The sequence below is a fragment of the Canis lupus genome, chromosome 30, assembly GCF_011100685.1.
Source record: "Canis lupus familiaris isolate Mischka breed German Shepherd chromosome 30, alternate assembly UU_Cfam_GSD_1.0, whole genome shotgun sequence".
Taxonomy (NCBI): Eukaryota; Metazoa; Chordata; class Mammalia; order Carnivora; family Canidae; genus Canis; species Canis lupus.
Genome location: NC_049251.1, coordinates 33,191,459 through 33,210,615, shown reverse-complemented (window position 1 = coordinate 33,210,615; position 19,157 = coordinate 33,191,459). Strand labels below are relative to the sequence as shown.

The following is a 19,157-nucleotide window of genomic DNA, read 5'->3' as shown; positions in this document are numbered from 1 at the left end:
ACAACCAAATGGCTGAGCCTCCCTGGCCGGCTGCGCAGCCCGCCCATTGGTCCCTTCCCCCCCCGCCGCCGCCGCCATTGGCTGTTGCCCGGAGACCCTCGGCGGCGATTGGCTCCCGCCGTTGCCGCTCATCCGCCGGGCCGCAGGTCCCGCCTCCACCGTGATCAGGTTAGTGTGCGCCGCGGGTGCTGGGGGCTCGAGAACCGAGCGGAGCTGGTTGAGCCTTCAAAGTCCTAAAACGCGCGGCCGTGGGTTCGGGGTTTATTGATTGAATTCCGCCGGCGCGGGAGCCTCTGCAGAGAGAGAGCGCGAGAGATGGACATGGACAAACGGATTCATTTAGAGCTGCGGAACAGGACGCCCTCTGATGTGAGCATTTGCCAAAAATATCTCTGTCGGTCCATTCTCCTACTTTGTGTGTGTGTGTGCGTTGGGGGGTGGAGGGGGGGGGGCGGAAGGCACTTTTTTTTGGAGGGGGGGCGCCCGGGAGGCGTGGGTTTGGGGGTCGGGACTGCAAATGAATTGCAAGGCTGGGGGGGTTGCAATGCCATCCGAGCATGTTCCGGCTGCCGCCGCCGCCGCTGCCCTTGGTGTGTGACTACCTGTGCGTGTGCTCCCGCGTGTGCGAGTGTGGGTGCGAGAGTGTGCGTGCGAGTGTGCACCCACCGGGAGGCCAGCGGGCGCACGCGTTTGGGTCGGAGAGAACGAGGCGGAATAACCCCCCGAGCTCGCTGCTCCCTGGACTCTCGTCTGCTGGGGGGGGTGGGGGGGGGAGGAAGATTAGCGAGGGAGGAGGAGGAGGGGGGCTGCCTCCCGGATCTAACAACAACAACAAAAAAGGGTTTTTTTTTTTTTTATATATATTTTATAAATGAATCCCCCCTTCCGCCCCCCTCCCGCGCCTTCCCCCTCCCTTCCTCCCTCCCTCCCTCCCCTCGCTCGCGCACACACACACACACACACACACACACACACACACACAATAAGTTTTGGGCTCCGCGAGTCCGGTTTAGTTTCTGATAAATGTGGGCCGAGGCCCCCGGGGAGAGCGCGTGGGGAGGGGGCGGCGGCGGAGTTGGGAAGGGCTCGAGTTTAAAGTGCGTCTTCATTTCTTTGCAGTGATGAGGCGAGAGACGGGGGAGCCATATTTGTAACTTTGTAGTGTTCGTGAACGCGCCCTTTCTCTCCCTCCCTCCCTTTCTCTGCCTCCCTTCCTCTCCTCCTCTTTCTCCCTCACTCTTTCCACCCCACCTTCGGGCCAGATGCTGAGGCTCCTTCCTCTCCTTCGGAAGGGAGGATAAATGGGAGGGGGGGGTGGGGAGGGATTTTGGAACGTGCAAAGGCACCGATGGTCCCCGCGCCTCCCCGCCTCGAGCGATCGCTGTTGCAAGTTACCCCGAGGCGACGTCCCGTCCCCCCTCGCCCCTGCTCCTGCGGGCCTGTGCGCCCCCGCGCCCCGCGCCCCGCGGCCCGCCTCTCTGCAGGGTGGGCTCGCCCGCAGCCGTTCGGCGCCCCGGGGGTACGCGGGCACGGGAAACTTTGTCCGGACGCGAGCCGCCCGGAGCCGCTGCCCGCGCCGGTGTCGGCCGGGTCCGGAGTCGTGCGGGCCCGGGAGGCTCGCAGCTCCGGGATGGGACCGAGCCTTCCGGCCGCCGATCTTGATTGGGCAGCGGCGGGAGTGCGGCCGGAGGAAACTTGCACGGATGCGACCTGGGAGGCTCGGGCGCAGAGCCCACCCCCGGGGAGGGCCAGGCCGGGCTGGGTTCCTCGGACGCGGGGCCGGGCTCCCGTCTCCCCTCTCGCTTCCAAACAGTGTTTTATGGGAGTTGGCGGCTCCGCGGAGGAGACCCCGGCTCCGGGGCGGGGACCAGGGCGGCGCGGGCGGGAGGGACCCCCCCTTTCCCCCTCCTCCTCCTCCTCCTCCTCTTCCTCCTCCTCCTCCTCCTCCGACAGCCTCGGCAGCCGGGGTTCCACGGAGTTGGGAGTTTGGGGAGCGCTGCGCGCAGCTGACCTGTCGCCCCTCCAGCCCGCGAAAGCCCGAAGAATCCCTGCCCAAAAGGCAGGCCTTGCTGCTTCCTCTTTTCTCTAGTTCCTCCCCCAAACCTGAGTGAGACTTTTGAAAACAAGATCCCTTTTTGTGCCCCCCCCACCCCCCCATCATAACGCAGCTGTGGACTGGAGACGTGCAGTGCCTTATGGCGCGCAGGGCGGGGAGGGGGGACACACGGAGGGAGGGAGGAGGGGAGGGGAGGGGGCGCCCGCCGCCCGCCGCCCGGGCAGGACTTTCCGCGAACAATTTGCCCGCGGTCTGCCTTTCTCTGGCCGCTTTCGTCCCGGCCTCGACCCCGAGCCGGAGGATTTGGGGGCTGGGTGTGGTGATGGGGGAGGGGGCCGGAGCCGCGGGCTTCCCGCGTACTTTCCGGAAGCCCCCCGTGCGGAGGGGGGAGGGCGCACGGGGGCCGGGGGTCGGGCTCGGGGTCGGGGTCCCCGCGGCGGGGTGTGCGGGCGCTCCCCCGGCCCCGGCCGCGGCCCCGCGGGGGCCAAGTGCGAGCGAGCCCGAAAGCGGGTCGAACCGGCTCTTTAAACTTCCCCGAGTGTGTGCGGGGGGAGGGGCGCGGCGCGCCGAGCCGGGAGCGGTTTCTCACGCTTCGCCCCCTCGCCTCGGAGCGTCCCTGCCCACTCGCCGGCCCCCGGCCTCGAGGCGGGGTGGGGCGCGGGAGGGGACGGAGGGGGCCCTGGCGGCACCGCGGGCGACGCGCGGGAGCGAGAAAGCGAGCTAATGAGGGACAAAAGGGGTGGGGGAGGAGGAACTATGGGGTTGGTGGTTCTTTTTTTTTTTTTTTTAAAGCGTTCTTTAAGACAAACAGCTCTGGGAGAGCGCCCCCTGCGCCCCTCCCCGCCGCGGCCGCCCCCCCCGGGGGCCCCCACACACCCACCTTCGGAGCCTCTCCCAACTCGGATCCGGGGGCCGGTGGCCACGCCGCGACGCCGAAATAGGACGAGCAGCCATGTTCCCGGGGCTCGCGGCCCGCCCCGCCCCTCCCCCATGGCGCGGCGAGCGGGCGCCGGGCGCGGGGCGCGGGGCTGCGGGGCGCGCGGAGCGGGGGGCGCGGAGCGGGGCGCGCGGGGGGCGCGGGGGCGCGGCGGGCCTCCCGCTTCCCCGGCTGCTTCGGAGCTCCGGGGTTTTGTTATTGGGATTTCCGTGCAGGCCAGGCCCGCCGCAGGCCGAGCCCGAGGGCGCCGAGGCGTTACCGGGGGGCCGGGGCCCTGCTCGCCGGTGGCACGACTGCCGGGCGCCGAGCTGCCATTTTGTCACCGTGGCTGTTGTCGCGGCGGGGGGGGCGGGGGGGTGGGTGCAGAGTCTTGCGCCATCGCCCCGACGGCCCCGGACGCGGAGCAGCGGGGGAGGCGGGCTCCGGGGACCCCCCCCCCGGGGGTGCCCCGGGCCCCGATGGGGGTGCCCTGCGCGCCAGCGCGGCCCGAGGCTCTCCTGGAGGGCGACGTCCTGCCCGCGCGCCCCCTGCGCGCTCCCCGCCTCCCCCCCCGCCCCGCTCCCCGCCGGGGTTTCGCCCTTCCTCCCGCTGCCGTTTCAGACGTCGTTGAATGTGGCCCTAAAGACGTCCTGGTCGCCCGGGTGTGCGCCCTTTCGGAGGAGCCGACAGGAGGGGAGGGGGGCGAGGAGACAGGCAGGAGGTGTCTTGCTCGGGAGGGGGGCGCGCGCGCGCCTCTACGGCCCCGACTGGAGCCGAGCCGAGGACAGCAGCCGCTCGCCCGGGAGGGACGAGGGACGAGCTGTCGGTGTGCTGGGGAGACGCCCTCGGGGCTGGGCTCTCCGGGAAGGTAGGTCGCGCTCCGGGCTCCAGGTGGGTGCTGCAGCGCCCTGCGGCCGGCTAGGGGCGCCCCCTCCTGCCCCCCAGCCCCTATCACCTGCCCCTCCCCCTTTTATTTTTTGCCTGGGGGAAGGCAGTGTACTGGAGTAAATGTGACCCCCAAACCGAAAAGAGAGTAAGGTTTCCTTTTTTTTTTTTTTTTTTTTTTTGTAAGTAAATGATGTCTTTCTGCCGACCGCCTTTCTGCGTCACGTCTCTGGCTTCTCTCCGGGACTTTTACAAAGCCGGTGTCAGTGCTGGTTAAGCACCTCACTGGTTGAACTCTGGTGTCTGTAGGAGACTAGCTTTTGATGGCAGCGTCTGGCAAAGGCTGCCCGGGAAGCCAGCTTTAACTTTGACCTTTGGAACACGTCGCGTGATGTTTTCCAGGCTGACTTACTGCCTAATTGGGTTCCCGCAGCCTGATATTAACTCCGGTTGATGCAGGCCAACCAAGGGTCCACAGGCAGAGGACTGAGCTCCAGCTCCGTAGGGTCCTGGCTAGTTGGGTTTTGTTAACGGGGTTGCTGCTGGTGGTGGTTTTGAGTCTGGGGGCCTCCACGGTGAAGCTGTGGTTTGGAGCCCCACGGGCCTGAGTTTGAGTTCTTCCTCCTAGAAAGAGGCAGGATATGGTAGCCTCCTCTTTGCACATTAGTTTCCTCACCTGTGGAAGGAGAATAGTGATCTAGTGTAATGAATAAGCGACAGAACCGGCTCAATGGATCTGGCCCCTCAGGTACTCAGTATGTGCTGGTGTTAGCTTTGGAGACCTAACTGGGGTGCGATGAGGCACAGCTCTGAGCCCCTCTCTGGTTCTGGACAACAATAACAACAATAATAATAGCGGATGCTCACCCGGGACCACACTGTGCCTGGCACAGTTCTAAGTGGATTAAACGGTTCAGTTAATCTAGTCCCCATAGCAGCACTGTGAGGTGGGTACTATTATTATCCTCCTATTACATACACACAGGGAAATTGAGGCATAGAGAGCTTCTCGCAGCCAGTCTCTTGTTCTCTGTGCCGTCCCCTGAAGCACCCTTTTCTTGTTGGACACTGAACCATTTATTCTCTGGCTTTAAAACAGTGCCACCTTATGAGAGATTGAGTTTTCTGGTCATTGAAGGTACTGACATGAACCCCCTAAATGGCCTCGGGGTTGAAGATACTGAGGTGGGTAGTCAGGACCAGGGGCTCCCATGAGGGGGAAGCCATATACTTTCCGAGTTTGGTTTAGAACGTCATAATCTGTTTAGGCTGACATAAGTCTGTCCTTTTAGGTGTTGGGGTACACATTTTGGGTAATGTGAAGACTCTTAAGCAGTGGCTTATGGGATGTTGCATGTAACGCATCTTCCGTTTTTATTTGTCACCACCTACAGCCAAAAAACTGAAGAGAGTTGGTATGCCCTCTGTACCTAAAATGTGGTGTACTGGTAACAACTCACGGATCAGCTCCTTTAATTCACCTTAACAACTTGTCCAGGGCAGGCCAAGCAGTGTGATGATCCTCCATGTTGTGAGGGTGGTTGTGGCATGCAACAGAGTTGGGTTCTGCCACCGTGAAACCAGAGGCCCCCTTAGTTGGGCAGTAGGGACTTTGAGAGATTTAGTTTTCTGGTCATTGAAGGTACTGACATAAAACCCCTAAATGGCCTAATGAGAGTATACAAGGTCCCAGACATGGCCCTTCATTGTACTCCCATTAGGTCCCAGACATGGCCCTTCATCAGAATCACCTGGGGAGTGTGTAAACTGCAGATTCTCCGCACCCCTGGACATTGGCTTAGCACAAGGGTCGTCAAATTCAGGATGAGTGGCCTGTTTCAGTATCATGAGCTAGGCATAATCTGTACATAGAAACATTGCAATCAATTTGATGAAATGGAACACTTAACTTTGAATTAAGTGAAATATTATCCCCCCAAAAGAATTCCACTCGTCTCATTAGATGGTTGTTACCCTTCCACCCCCCCCCCCCACCACCAAACTGTATTTGTTATACATTTTGAATTTTGTCAATAAAAGAATTGTGGTAATGTGTTTCCTTATCATTATAAAGGTGCCTGTGTAGAATTGTTAGTCTTGTCTCTCAGTAAAGTTTAATGTCTGGCTTTTATAGAGAAAGCTTGGTGTTCCTTGGTTTGGGGAGGGGGGATTCAGATGAGGATCTGGGGGTTTTGTTTTTAATTTGTAAATTTTTTTATTAAACACGTGGCAAGGCATTCATTTGGGTGGTGCTTTAGGAGTCTCTCCAAGTTCTTTTATGTGTGCCCCTTAACTAGTTGATGCCTAGTGGTAATCGGCCTTGATCCAAGATCATCCATGAGAAGAGAAATTGTCCCTGTTACCAGTTTAGAATTGTGTGCCCCTTCTATCTAGAAGTTCTTCCGTGTAACCAACCAAAATTCTTCAGTTTGCATACTCAGTATTTCAAAAGGTTTTTGCATATCTCATAGTTGAACGGTTATTCTTAAATTTCAGATGTCGTCTTAGGGCTTTGGGGCCTGCAGAAGGTACAGCAGCTGTGTCCTCCATGGCTGACATCAGACCCTCAGAACACAGATCATTGAAAGCCACAGATAATCCTGCAATCTCTGGTTCTGCCCTGCTGCTCTCCCACCATGCATGTTTCCTGGGGAACATACCAGCAACAAAGTGGCTTTGAGTTTCAGAGCCCTTCTTTCTTCTTCCAGCCTCTGGTGCCTGAGCTAACGAGCAGAGGGAATAGAAGTGAGATTGACCAGGCCAAGGACAGGAGGAGATAAATCCAAGGCGGAGAATCCCAGTCCCCATAAGTTTTGCCTGTACTTAAGAGGACAGCAGGCCGCAGACCCTGTTCCCTGTCTTGGCCGCTTGTGCTCCCTTGGCCTTTCCAGGTGACTTCCTCTGGACTCTCACAGTCCTTTGCATTTGTAATACAGGCACCTACATGAGCTTTGGGGGCTGGTCATCCCAAAGCTTCAGTCTGAATTAATGATACCACATTGAAGTAAGAAGCTTGGGGCTGCGGTTGATCCTTTACGGGTATTGTGTATGATACTGCTCAGCCGCGTCCTCACCACTGGGCCTGCTCCCTGTACCTTGCTGTAGTCGCTTGGGAAAGGAGCGCAGAGCTTGTTGCTGAGTGGTGATGAGCCCCGGTCTGATGAACTTGGCCCAATTGTTTGGCCTGAATTCTGAAGAGGAGGCTCATTACTCTGGTGTCCAGAGGGGGCCACTCCCTTAACGGATGAGTGCTACCGTGCCTGCCCACCCCCTGCTCTAGCTAGTAGTCTAGTTTCCTAGAGGAGGTCCACACCACCAGTCCCTCATCACCACTACCTTCTGCCCACAAATAAGGGAAACAAGGACCTGACTTTGAATCTTACAATCTTATGTTATATTGAAATACAATTGTACAAATGATAAATACCCAACAATGATGTTTTCATTAAAGAGATGGAGTCTGGCAGGGATGGAGAATTGCGAAGGCATCTGTTATTCAGAACTTGTCATTTAATAAAATTTGTTGAAACAAGATGAGCAAAGCACCCGTGGCCCTGGGCCACCTGCCCGGACATGGAAACAGCCTCCTTATATAGAACCAGTTGTCCCAATGATATTTGTTAATACAAAGTCTGTAAACAAGATGAAATATCTTTCTCACACCAGTCCTTGTCTCGCGCCCACTGAGCCACACCCGGCAACCCCCGTGTTTCCACTCAGATTTATTTTGTTGTAGTCCACAGCTGCCCTGGTGTACTCATCTCTCTTCTTTACCAGAACTTGCTCTAGGCAGCAGATCTAAAAGATCAGCTTACTTAGTCCACTATCACTTACCCTAATGTGGATTAAAGTCAAGGCTGGCTTTCCCAGAGATGTTTGTGTTTGGAGATTCCGGTTTGGTGAGGAAATTAGCAGAGGACTATTAGAGACTTGTGTGCTGTTCTCAGTTTTGCTACTATTAACTGACTTGGACAACTGGCTTGGGCTTCTTGGAGGCCTCTGGTTCCTCCGCTCTAAAATCGGAGTATTGAATTAGATTGGTGGCTTTCAAACTTTTTGATCCTGACAGTAAAAATACGTTTTACGTCACTACCCAGTGTATATATGCTTACCTGTTATACAGAACAATGATGAGCTGCTTTCTTACTACAGGTAAAACACTTCTGTTCATTTAAAAAAGTGTACTGGCCTTGATCGCTTTGCTGGTGATTATTTTGAGAGACATTAAAAGGTGGCTATTAAGCTTCCTTCACATGCACATATTTTGTGGTTTGGTTTGAGAATGAGAGAATGCTGCGTGTAACTTTGTGAAATCCCCCTCTCCCCCCGAAAGTTAATAGTGATTCCTCTGGTTTTTAGTTAAGCCAGCTCTTCTCTGGGTCCCAGGTTCTTAAACGGCACCCCTTGCTTAGTTCTAGCTCTTTCCTACCCCTAAACCTTCTCCTAGCATTAAAGAATCCTTACCCCAAATTCCTACCCTAGGTGGATGCCTTCCAAGGTTCCTGGTAGTGCCAGGGGCCCTCAGCCAACATCTCCTCCCATCCCCCCCCCCCCCCCCCCCCCGCCCAGTGCCCTCCATCCTTCCATGTGCCACACACTGTGCAGGTTGCCTCGGGCTCCCACCTTTTCCAGCATGGAGGAGATTCTGTTGGAGAGAGGGGAGAGTGCCTTGGCTCCTCCCCACCAGACTGCCTGGGTGGTGCATCCTGTCTCCCCCACTTCCAGCCATGCGGCCCTTGTTGTCTCTAACGTGATGATAGAATAGTACCTACCACACAGTAAGTGCTCAGTAAACGGTAACTGTTATTGTTATTATGGTCTGTTCGGCTGGAAACACCATCGTTGGCTTTCATTTAAAAAAACACGCCCATACGTACATTAACAACAGACACATCACATAAAAAAGTAACATTTGTCTCAGTGAGAGAAAGAGGTTAGAAGCTAGACATTCTAACTTGGCAGAAGTCTTTTCCCCCACAAATGATTCAGTAGTAAATGTGTTGTTCCTAGATGTGAGTAGAGCTGTAGCATCTACGCCCCGCAGCACAGCCCCTGCACTGGACCCCAGGCAGTTTCTGCAGAGGGTCGGGTCGGGTCCTTGCTCACCCTGCTCCTCGCTCCTCCAACGTGCCTTTACTCCCTCACCTCCGGGGGCAGCTGCTTCAGACCCCCCTACCAAGGCTACTGCCCCTGACCCTGCCCCCGGCCTTCCCCCCAGCTCCCCCCACCTCACAGAAGATCACACCTGGTTTTCTGAGGCAGTACCCTGCTCCTCTGGCCTTGGGGTCAGCCCCACTCCCGCTCCCCTTTTGCCTCCGGGGCACCTGAGCCGCTCTGCTCCTTTGGTCCTTCTCCAGCTGGGGTATTTCTCCCACCTTTATTTGTCTTTTAAAGATTTTATTTATTTATTCATGAGAGAGAGAGGCAGAGACACAGGTAGAGGGAGAAGCAGGCTCCATGCAGGGAGCCCGAAGTGGGACTCGATCCCGGGTCTCCAGGATCACGCCCTGGGCCTCAGGCGGTGCTAAACCGCTGAGCCATCCGGGCTGTCCATCTCCCACCTTTAAACCAAACAGAAAACCTGGCTTGATCCTTCAAGCTTGATCCTGACGGCTGCCTGGCTCTCTCCCCTTTTACAGCCAGACTTCCTGAACTGTCTAGAACCACCTTCTCTGTGCCCTCACTTCTCTGATACCTCAGCCCCCCTCCTCTGGTTTGCTTCCTCAACAGCTCCAAAAACACAACCTCCCTGTCTTCCCTTGCGTGATTCCTCAGCAGTGTTTGCACCCTTGACCTTCCTGGGATGCGTTCTCTCTTGCTCTCCCTTTCTCCAGTGAACGTCTCCTTCAGCCCTGGCCACTCCTCATTTCTAGTGTCCTTTGCCCTCCTCTGTGTGGCCTTCAGTATTGTGGCCAGGCAGGTCTGGGCCTTGGGCCCTTTCAGCCTGCATTCCCTCCGCATGATGATGCTGTGTCGTCCCGCCCGGACGGCTGAAGGGACCTGGCGCTGTCTGCGATCTGATGTGTGCCTCCCAGTCCCTAACTCCTGGCTGAGCTCGGGACCCACCCGATGTCTCCATCTGAATGTCCCCAGATCACCCCACAAGCGAATGTCCAGGAAGAGCCCCTGGCCTCTGTCACTGTCACCTCCATCCTCCTGCAGATGTACCCATGATCTTCTATTGGTCACAAGTCCTGTCTCTTCGAAATACCATCCTCTCCTGCCTGCCAGCTGGTGTCCTGGCATCGGCAGCCCCCTCGAGCCATGCTTCAGACTTCAGCCAGCGTGCTCTCCCCAAAACACAGATGTAATTATGTCACCGTGCTTCAGACACAGAGCATTCTTAGGAGAGGGTCCAGAGGCCTTACCAGGACCTTCCTAAGGTCCTGCATGGACTGGCCACTGCTTGCCCTCATCTTTTCCCTCACCGCCTTTATTCCTCCAAAACTACTCCAGGCCATAACTGCCACTGTCACCGACTTAGCATCTAATTGTCTCCACCAGCTCCCTCACCCTCCACCCTCCTCAGCTCTGGGTCTGGTTCTTTTGTTATGAAACTCTTATAGAAATTTCCTTCGCAGTGCTTCAGTTGGTAATTATACATTCTTGAATGTGAGTGTTTTAATTAGCATTTCTGTCCCCCTGTGTAGCCGCGTGATTTAAAGGCCCTGTTTTTGGTACACATCACCATGTACCCCGAGAGTGCAGCACCGCACTTGGCACATGGTGGGCATTCTAGAAATGTTGCTTGAATGAAGAGACCAGGGTGCTTGCACGTTCCTGTCATTGTCATCATCCTCTGTCTGGAAAGCCAAGCACAAGCTCCAGAAACAAAGCATCAGAGACACTGCAGGGTTTGTTGTCTCCAACCTCACCCTCCCCACTCCCCACCTCTTCCCTGGGTGAGTGTGAGCTGCCTCTGGGTGGGCGATTCACACTTTCTTAGTGCCCTGTGCTCCTCCAGTTTTCCTGTTTTTTTTGTTTTTTGTTTTTTTTTTTTTCCCCACAGCCCTGGTGTAAAGAATTTGAACCTCAGCTGTAGTTTGTCTACCTTTTATTTAGTTAATGGATTGTTCAGACACACCACATACCTATATGTACATTGTAAAATGTTAACACCAAAATAAGTAAATAAATAAGACCTCAGAAGTAGGAAATAAGAAAATATTTAACAGTCCTAATACTGTCTTCTTGCACGTCAGTGGATTGTATTGGCCGATCCACTTAGGAGTCACTGCTCTAATCTGTGGTTTATTTTATTTTTAATTTGGTCATGAAGGTCCGTGCTGTGTAAGACATGCCCGCGCTTCACCCAGCACTCTTTCCTTACTCAGAACTTCCCAGCCCTGGCGTGTGCTGCGTTAGGGGTGGCCAGCATTCCTAACCCTTCTTTGATGAGCAGGAGAAGCACAGTGGTCTGCCTGAGATCCCCAGCGAGGGGACTGTCCATGGCTACGTGTGCCCGGAGGTGCTCCCTGCGTAGGCTATGTGCACGCACCCACCAAAGCCCCCTCAGGACGGAAGGCCGCCCCATAGGATCCAGCAAAGGCAAACCCCTGTGCTGCTCTGCAGATGGCTCGTGAGGCTCAGAAGTGTCTAAGGAGAGAGGGTTCCAGGAGCAGCAGACGGAGGCCAGTTGGGGTGAGGGAGGGAGGTTGCTCCTGCTTGTCCTCAGGCTGGGAGTAAGGGGGCTGCTGCAGGCTGGAAGACTGGAACAGAGGGCCAGAGCGAAATCTGCAGGAGAAGGGCCTGTTTCTGTGTGGGCATCGTTGAGCTGGGACTCTGTACTCAGAAGTGTCCAGAACGTCTTGGTCACTGGTTTCTGCTGCCTCCCTAGGAGTCATGAGAGAGAGAGAAGGGGGTGGTGAGGTTGAGACAAAAACCTGTAATAGTGAATGTAAAGGGATTACTTAGAGATTTCTTCAGGGGCATGTATCCCGGGGAGGCACTCGTCCCCCATTATGTAACCAACTTTCTTTGTAGCTGCTGGCCTCACCAGCAGGCCCAAATGGTGTGGCTGTGAAGGGAAGGAGGGTGCGGGAGCCCACTTTCACTGACACGGCCTGTGTGCCCAGCATCCAGAATGATGCAGGGAGTTCCGTGAATGCTGCTTACAAATCTGAGATAGCAGCTTGAATTTACTGGATCCAGTTCCTGTGTTCTGGGTGGGTGGGTGGGGGAGGTAGGTGGCAGAGGGTGGGGAGTGGGCTCTGGACGGATGGAATTGTGTCTCTGGTGGGGTTGGGGAGACAGAGCACAGGCCTGAGAAGGAGAGAAGGTATGCAGCTAGAAGGGCAGGTTTCAACCCCAGCTGTGTATTGGAGCCACCAGGGGAGCATTTTAAGAAATTCCCAGGCTCTACCCAGCTACAGAATCAGCCTCCGAGGGTGGTGCCCAGTGTCTGTATTTTTAGACTGCTCTAGAGGGGGCTCTAAACACAGTCGGGAGCCGCCACATTGAGGCAGGGTGCAGAACTTCCCAGCAGGTAGGAAGAAGTAAACTGAGTGGATGTCAAAGAAGAGGAAAAGAGGAAGGAAAGAGGGGTATGGGATCGCAGCCACTGGGGTGCCCGGCTCTGGTCCTTGGCCTTGTACCCCTACCAATCTCTCCTGGGGCTGCTATTGGAGCGCCCAGTGGGATTTCTCAAGGAAGCCTGGAGTTGGCCCTTATTCCAGCTGTTGGGGACTGAGAGGCCGGGCTGGAGGGGGGGTGTTTGTAGGAAGGAGGGGCCCCCCAGAGCCAAGGAGCTGGGTGTCCCGGGCAGTGGCTGCACCTCTCCACTGTTTGCTGTTGAGCCTCGGCTGCCTGGTCTGTAAAATGGTGACTAACAGGAATACCTGCTTCCCAGGGGTTGTGGTCAGGCCGGAAAGAAACGTTCCTGCCTGTGTGTGTCGTGGCTAGCCCCCGAAGGCTAGTAGATTCTAACCAGCCCGGGCTTGAAGGGGCTGTTTGAACGGGTTGGGGAGGGTTGGGGAGGGGGTGGCCCGTCTGAAGAAGGCCCTTGCTTGGTGTCTGAGCCTGTGTGTGGTGGGAGCAGTTTTGGGGAGAGCTGTCTTTGCCTGCCCCAGAAGAGGCCTCCCTTGGAGCTGCTGAGCCAGGTGGGAGGGGGCCGGAGGGGCCCCAGGCTAGAGGCAGCCCCATGTTCCTGTGGAGGTGGGGCTGGAGCAGGCGAGCTGCAGACAACCCCTGCCCCCCTGCCCCGGGGATCTCTGCCTGGCTTGTCTTTCCTGGAGCGGTTGTTCTGCAGCCGAACAGCCCTGCAGACTCTCCTGCCTCTCAGCTCCCCTCCTGGCTGCAGAATCTGGGCCTGCCCCACTCGGGCCTGTCTTCTTTCATGCGGACAGCTCCTGAGAAGCCTCCTCCAGGAAGTCTTCCTCCACTCACCGGAAGAAAGGACGTGACTGTGTCCCTCCTAGGTGACGGCAAGATGTAGAGGTCCCCAGAACTTGGAGCTGTGCTCTCCTCTGAGCTAATTCCCTTAGCACCTCACTGGGGTGTGCGTTGTGGCTCGGGTCTCCATGGGGTCAGGTCAGTGTTTTGTTACTGCCCCTGCCGGAGGGCAGTGCTGAGGGTTTGCAGAGCCAGGCACAGCTCCCCTGCAGCTGGGTGCATCAGGAAGGCTTTGTGATGACGTCATGTGTCTCCAGCCTCCCGCCTAGCTGCCTGTGGGAAGGATCTGTCTGTTCTGGCACAGGGGCCTGTTCCATATGGTCGGCCAGGAATTGGCCATCACATTCACCCAGGGCGTTCCTGCCACTTCTGTGCGTCTCCTCTTCCCCCTGGAGACTTGGGTGCACCCCGGGTGTGGCCCAGGAAGGGTGGGCAGGCATGCGCTTTGGTACAGCTCCCCAGCTGTGTCTGGGAGGCTTGAAGAATCCTATCTGCAGAGGTTGGCCTGCCGCCATAATGAGTGGTTCTGCTCCTTCTAGCCCCGTTTGCTGCTCCGTTGCAGATATGCCTTTGTGTGTCTTGGTCAAGAGAGCTGGTGTGTCTGTACATTTAGGTGTGGTCTGTGAGTCTAGGGAGGCTTCTCCTAGAGTGGGGCCCTCCACGGCTGCTGTTTGGGGTGGAGGTAAAGAAGCTGTGGTCATGGGAACAGAAATGGAATGCCGTCCTCTTAAAAGTGAAAGAGTACGTGGTTCAGGGCAGGCATTTGGCCTCTGTAGGCACTTGGGAGCCTTCCCTCCGTTCCAGTGGCCAGTGTGGTCACTGCCAGGAGTGGCCACGGGGAGGATCTGATGTGGAAGTGGAAATACACCTCTGAGTTGGACCAGTGGCCATAGACCTCAATGAGGTCTGGATCCTGGTCTGCAAGGTGCCCACTGTAGTGAGAAACCAGACTTGCATTGGGTAAATGCTTTGCTAGCCCCAGGAGGCTTATGATGGCCGCAGACGTCTCTGATGGTAAGCGGCACTTGGCCGGCTAGTGTCTGATGGCAACCAGAGTTACGAGGGTGATTTTTGCAGACAGAAAATACTGAGGAACAGTCATTCATTTTCATATATTGATTGAATGACCATTGTGTGCTGGGTGTTTCCTGGGCATTCTGGCTGCAGCAGTGGACTAGACAAGCTCATTGTCTGTGCTGCCTACCTGGGGCTCCTGTTCTGCCGAGGGAGATGCTCAGTAAACTGAAGGCAAGACTGCTGGTGTGCTAGGTCCCAGGAAGACAGAGCTGTGTTAGAGGAGATGCGTGATCCAGGAAGGCCTCTCTGAGGAGGTGGCGTTTGAGCAGTTACTGGAGTAACCTACACTGGACATCTGGCCCCCATGAGCTAGAACCTTAGAACATCTGATCTCGAAGTACGTACGAATCATCGTGCTGATAAGCAAGCTGAGGCCAAGCGAGGTTAAGGTGCAGATTCATGAGGCGATAGATAGGAAAGATGTGGCTGAAGCAGAGGATAGAGCACCACTGGCCAGTACTCCGCTCACCAATGCCGGGCGTTTCCCCAGGCCAGCTGACCCTCGACCTTTTCATCCCAGAATGTCTTTTATTATCCTGTCAAGACTCAAGCTTTGAAAGATCTGTACTTGCACGTTTGCGCTTATTAGCAATAGCAGGCTTATTTTCTCATTTATGGCTGTGTGAGTTGGGGGGTGGAGGGCAGAAAGTTTAAACACATCTTGTGTCCACCAGTTGGCCCTCCAGGCAAGGGCTAACCACCTGGTGTTGGTCTTCTCCTGCCTAGGCAGAGATGTGGCCCAGTTTTGGTAAACACAGGCTGCCCATCTCCATGGGATTTCCATGGTTCTTTCTGAAAGAGCCAAATTTCTCAGAGGATCCCATTGTGACTTTTAGGATTCCATCTGGCCCTCCTAGCCTGGTTCAAGGGTCCAGGTGCCTTTGGGTGGGCTAGGGAGATCCTACCGATGCCTCTGACCAAAGCTGGTGAGGTATGACTCACAGGCCCCCTACCCAGGGCTTGTTTTCAGGGAGAACACAGTAAAATCAGGTCATAGAACCAGCCTGACCCACCTCTTCTCCCAAGGACCAGAAAGAGCCTTAATTGGCTGATAGTTTCCATCTAGAAGGTGTCCTGCATGAATTTGAAAGGAGCTTCTGGTGAAGTAAGACTTCATTAATTAGCCTGTTAGGGAAACGGCTTCCCATTATTATGGGGGCTGGATGAATTTGATGACCACCCTTCTGCTTTGGGCTTCTGAAGGGAAGGCACTAGATTCTCATCGTTTTACTAAATACTGAGAAAAATGTAATGTCTTTTCTAAGTATTTTGTTTGTTTTTAAGTGTCGAGTATCTATGTGCCAGATACCATATTTATTCTTATTTAATCTGTATGGAAATGCTATAAGTGAGATTATTCCCACTTTAACAGATGCGGGAACTGAGGCTCAGACAGCTAGTTAAGGAACTAGCTGAAGGTCACATCCTACTGAGGAGCTGTGCTTGGGTGCGAAGCCGGGTCATTGACTTCAGAGCCACGCACATGACCTCGGATCTTAACTGACTTCCCATGTCTTCCCAGCCACTTTAGGGGCTGCTGCTAATAATGAAAATGCTCTAGATTCCTGACTTTTATTTCTTTCTCTTCTCTACCAAAACTGCTGCATTCGTATTCCCTAGGAGGGTGAACAGATGACAGCAGCATTTCTGGTTTTTAGATAATATTTTATTGTGACAACAGGACACTCTAGAGTAAATGAAAGAAGTGTGAGGTTTGATTATTTTTCTCCTTTGAATTGTACCCCCCACCCCCCGACCAAATGATTATTTTTACATTGTCAGGAAGTCCCAGCAAAATCAACCCTCGTGTATCTTCCCTGACCTGTGTGTGCCGGGGTCTTATTTGTGCTTCCCCTCGTGGCACTGACATCCCTCAAACAGGAGGGCCTAGGCACATAGGTGGGAAGCATAGCAAGGGTGCCTCAGAGGGTCTGAAAAGCAGGAGAAGACCAGATCCTTTTCCAGCTGCTGGAACTGATAAGGGTTTAGGTGATATCTCAAAAACGAAGCAGCAGTGGTTGTGGAAGGGGCACAGCAGCGTGTTTTGCTTGGAACACCACCGTTGCTGCCTTACCCTCACCAGGACCCCTCCTGGGACAGGACTCAGGCTTGCCCTCCTTACGGAGCACCTACTGCAAGCCTTGGATCATGCCAGGGACTTGGCGAACAATACTTTTTTTGATCCTCTAGAACATCCCTAAGGTATACATAATGGTCATCTATTACCAGATAAGGAGACTGGCCAACAGAGGTTAGATGGCCCTTGGGGCACATCGAGCTGGCCTTGTGAGTTGTGTCAGTCCCTTCTGCTTGTCCCTCCAGACTGGATGACCCATGGGCAGAAGGCAAGGATACCTTTATCATTGGGTCCCCTGGTGCCTGGTGCAGTGCCTGGCATTTGGCAGATTTTAAGCATTTATTGAATGAATGGAGGTAAGGTAACTTGTCCACCTAGGTACACTGGTAAACCCATTAAATTGTAGGACTCCGAGACCCTGGGGCAGGTTCTCTCTGGGCCACAAGTAGGATCTGCTTATTAAAAAAAAAAAAAAAAAAAGATTTTATTTATTTATTCCTGAGAGACACAGATAGGCAGAGGGAGGAGCAGGCTCCCTGCGGGGAGCCCCATGCAAGACTCAGTCTCAGGACACCAGGATCACCCACCGGAGCCAAAGGCAGTTGTTCAACCACTGAGCCACCCAGGCTGCCATAGGATCTGACTCTAGCTTCTTTGGTTAATAAGTTAGGTGAATGCAAAATGACATATGTGCCTGCTTATCTAAATTGCAACATGATTATAGCAAAAAATTGGAAGCAACCCAAATACTCATCAATAAGGGACTGGTTAAGAAAAATGATGGTACATCCACACAACGGGACACAATGGAAATAAGAAACGAGGAAGGTTCTCATGTACTGTATTACGTGAACTTCATGAAAAAAGGCAAAGATCAGTATATAATATGTGAGTTTTTGGGTAAAAGGGAGAAAAAATAAGGTTTTGAATTTGCTCGTATATGTGTCAAGAAAACTCCAGAAGGATACTTAGTGGGTGGGATGGTTAACTGGGCAGGATGGAATGGAGAATTAACTGTATATTTTAGGCTTTTTGGTTTTGAAGCCATGAGAATGGATGTTACTTATTCAAAAAATTAAAAAGAAAAAAAATAATGGAAGTGACTTTGGATCTGCTCTTCTGTCTCTCTGGGCTGTAGTCTCCCAGTCTGAACAATGAAGTGATTGGATTAGAACAAAGCTTCATCTGGAGGGGGATGTTGTATATATTGGGCATCTCTCTGGCTTTTGTGGGCTTTTCCTGGGGATGCTGACCCTGTCCTGGGGTGGTCTGCAGTCCCTTCTGTTGGCGGCCTGGCCCTGGTTCGGCTCAGGCTGTTGGAGAAAGGCTGGGGTGATGCCGAGAGAAAGGGGCCTTCTGCAGAGGTGTCGGCCTTGTTCTTGTCCCCATTCCTGGCAGTTTGTCCTCTGAACACCCTGCCCTGGTGTGACTCAGTTGGTTCTTCCCCCAGACAGGAGGATTACAGTGAAGAGAGACTGTTCTGGAGCTTTCTGGCAAAGTGCTGCAGTTTAATAGGAAGAAAAAAAAATGGCAGAATGTTTTCCCAGGTTATTTTTAATGCTTTTCAGTTCAGCAAACATTAATTGAGAGCTAAGTGCAAGGCAATGTGGGGGAGTCAGAGCTACATAGCACCTCGTCTCTGCTCTCCAGGGCGCGAAGTCTTGGGTGAGAAACCTGAGTGTAAAATCCCTTCTCATACCCTCCAGGACTGCCCAGTTTACCTCATCTGGTTCCACAGAGACTTGTGGGATCGGAAGGGACTCTTCCCATTTTACAGATGAGGAAATAGAGTCTCAGTGAAGTCTTGCCCCAAAGCCACACAGTTCCTAAATGGTGAAGCCTGGAACCAAACCAGAATTTCTGTGACTGCTTTTCCTGAACCCAAACATGCCTAGTGAGAACATTCTGTCACAGGATATTTCCTGGAGGTGTGTGGCTTAGGTCCATTTCTACCTGGAGACACCAGGTGAGCACAGCCCTAAAATAAACCTCCTTCGCGGGTTTCCTTTATGGAAGGGCAGTGAAAATCTCAGACTTACCGACACGTGTTGACTCTTTTCCCCCTTTGCTGTTGGTCCCAACAGTTCTGCCCTCCGTTGCGCGTGAAGCTCCCCACCTTAGCACCAGTTACGTGCAGAATGTCCCATATGTGTGTAAGGGTGCATGTGGCAGACAGCAGCTTTCTTCCCACCCCGTCCTCATGCCACCACTTCCCTTTCTTTCCTTCCCTTCTTCCACAAATTCTGTTGCTGCCACCTGTCATCCTAGCTATTTCCCAGAAGAGCCACACGTGCTCCCCTCTCTCGGGGTCTCTGCCCTGGCTGTTCCCTCTACCTAAAAAGCTCCTCCCTCGGACTTCACTTGGCCTCAGGTCCCTACTGGAAAACTCACCTGGGTGGGTCTTCCCCCAGCCACCCTTCCTAGAGTTGTGTCCCTTCCCACTGTTGCTGTTTCCTCCCTGGATTTTTCTGTATGGTATTTGTATATGTTACATACAGCTCACATGTGTTGGTTTATTATCTCACTCCTCCCTAGGATGGAAGCCCGCAAAGCCTGGCTAGTTGGCGCTCAGCAGTGTGTCTCTAACGCCAGCCTGGCACAGGTGCCCAGCATCTAATAGAGACTCTGTAAATATTGTGGAATGAGTCCATTGCCCTGTGGCCTCAACAAGTAACACTTCTTTAAAGAGGAAAGAAGCAAATCATTGCAGTTTTTTCTTAAGAGGTGAAAAGACCCAAGGCCTCTCTCTTTGCAGA

General features: G+C 54.3%; 1 protein-coding gene across 1 annotated transcript in view; it reads left to right on the top strand.

The window, feature by feature from the left end:
* Positions 1-315: 315 nt before the first annotated feature.
* Positions 316-19,157, top strand: part of ANP32A (acidic nuclear phosphoprotein 32 family member A) — a 36,911-nt gene continuing 18,069 nt past the window's right edge. Inside the window, exon 1 of the mRNA NM_001003013.2 lies at positions 316-369. Coding sequence (NP_001003013.2) covers positions 316-369 — 54 coding nt within the window. The remainder of the gene's footprint in view (positions 370-19,157) is intronic.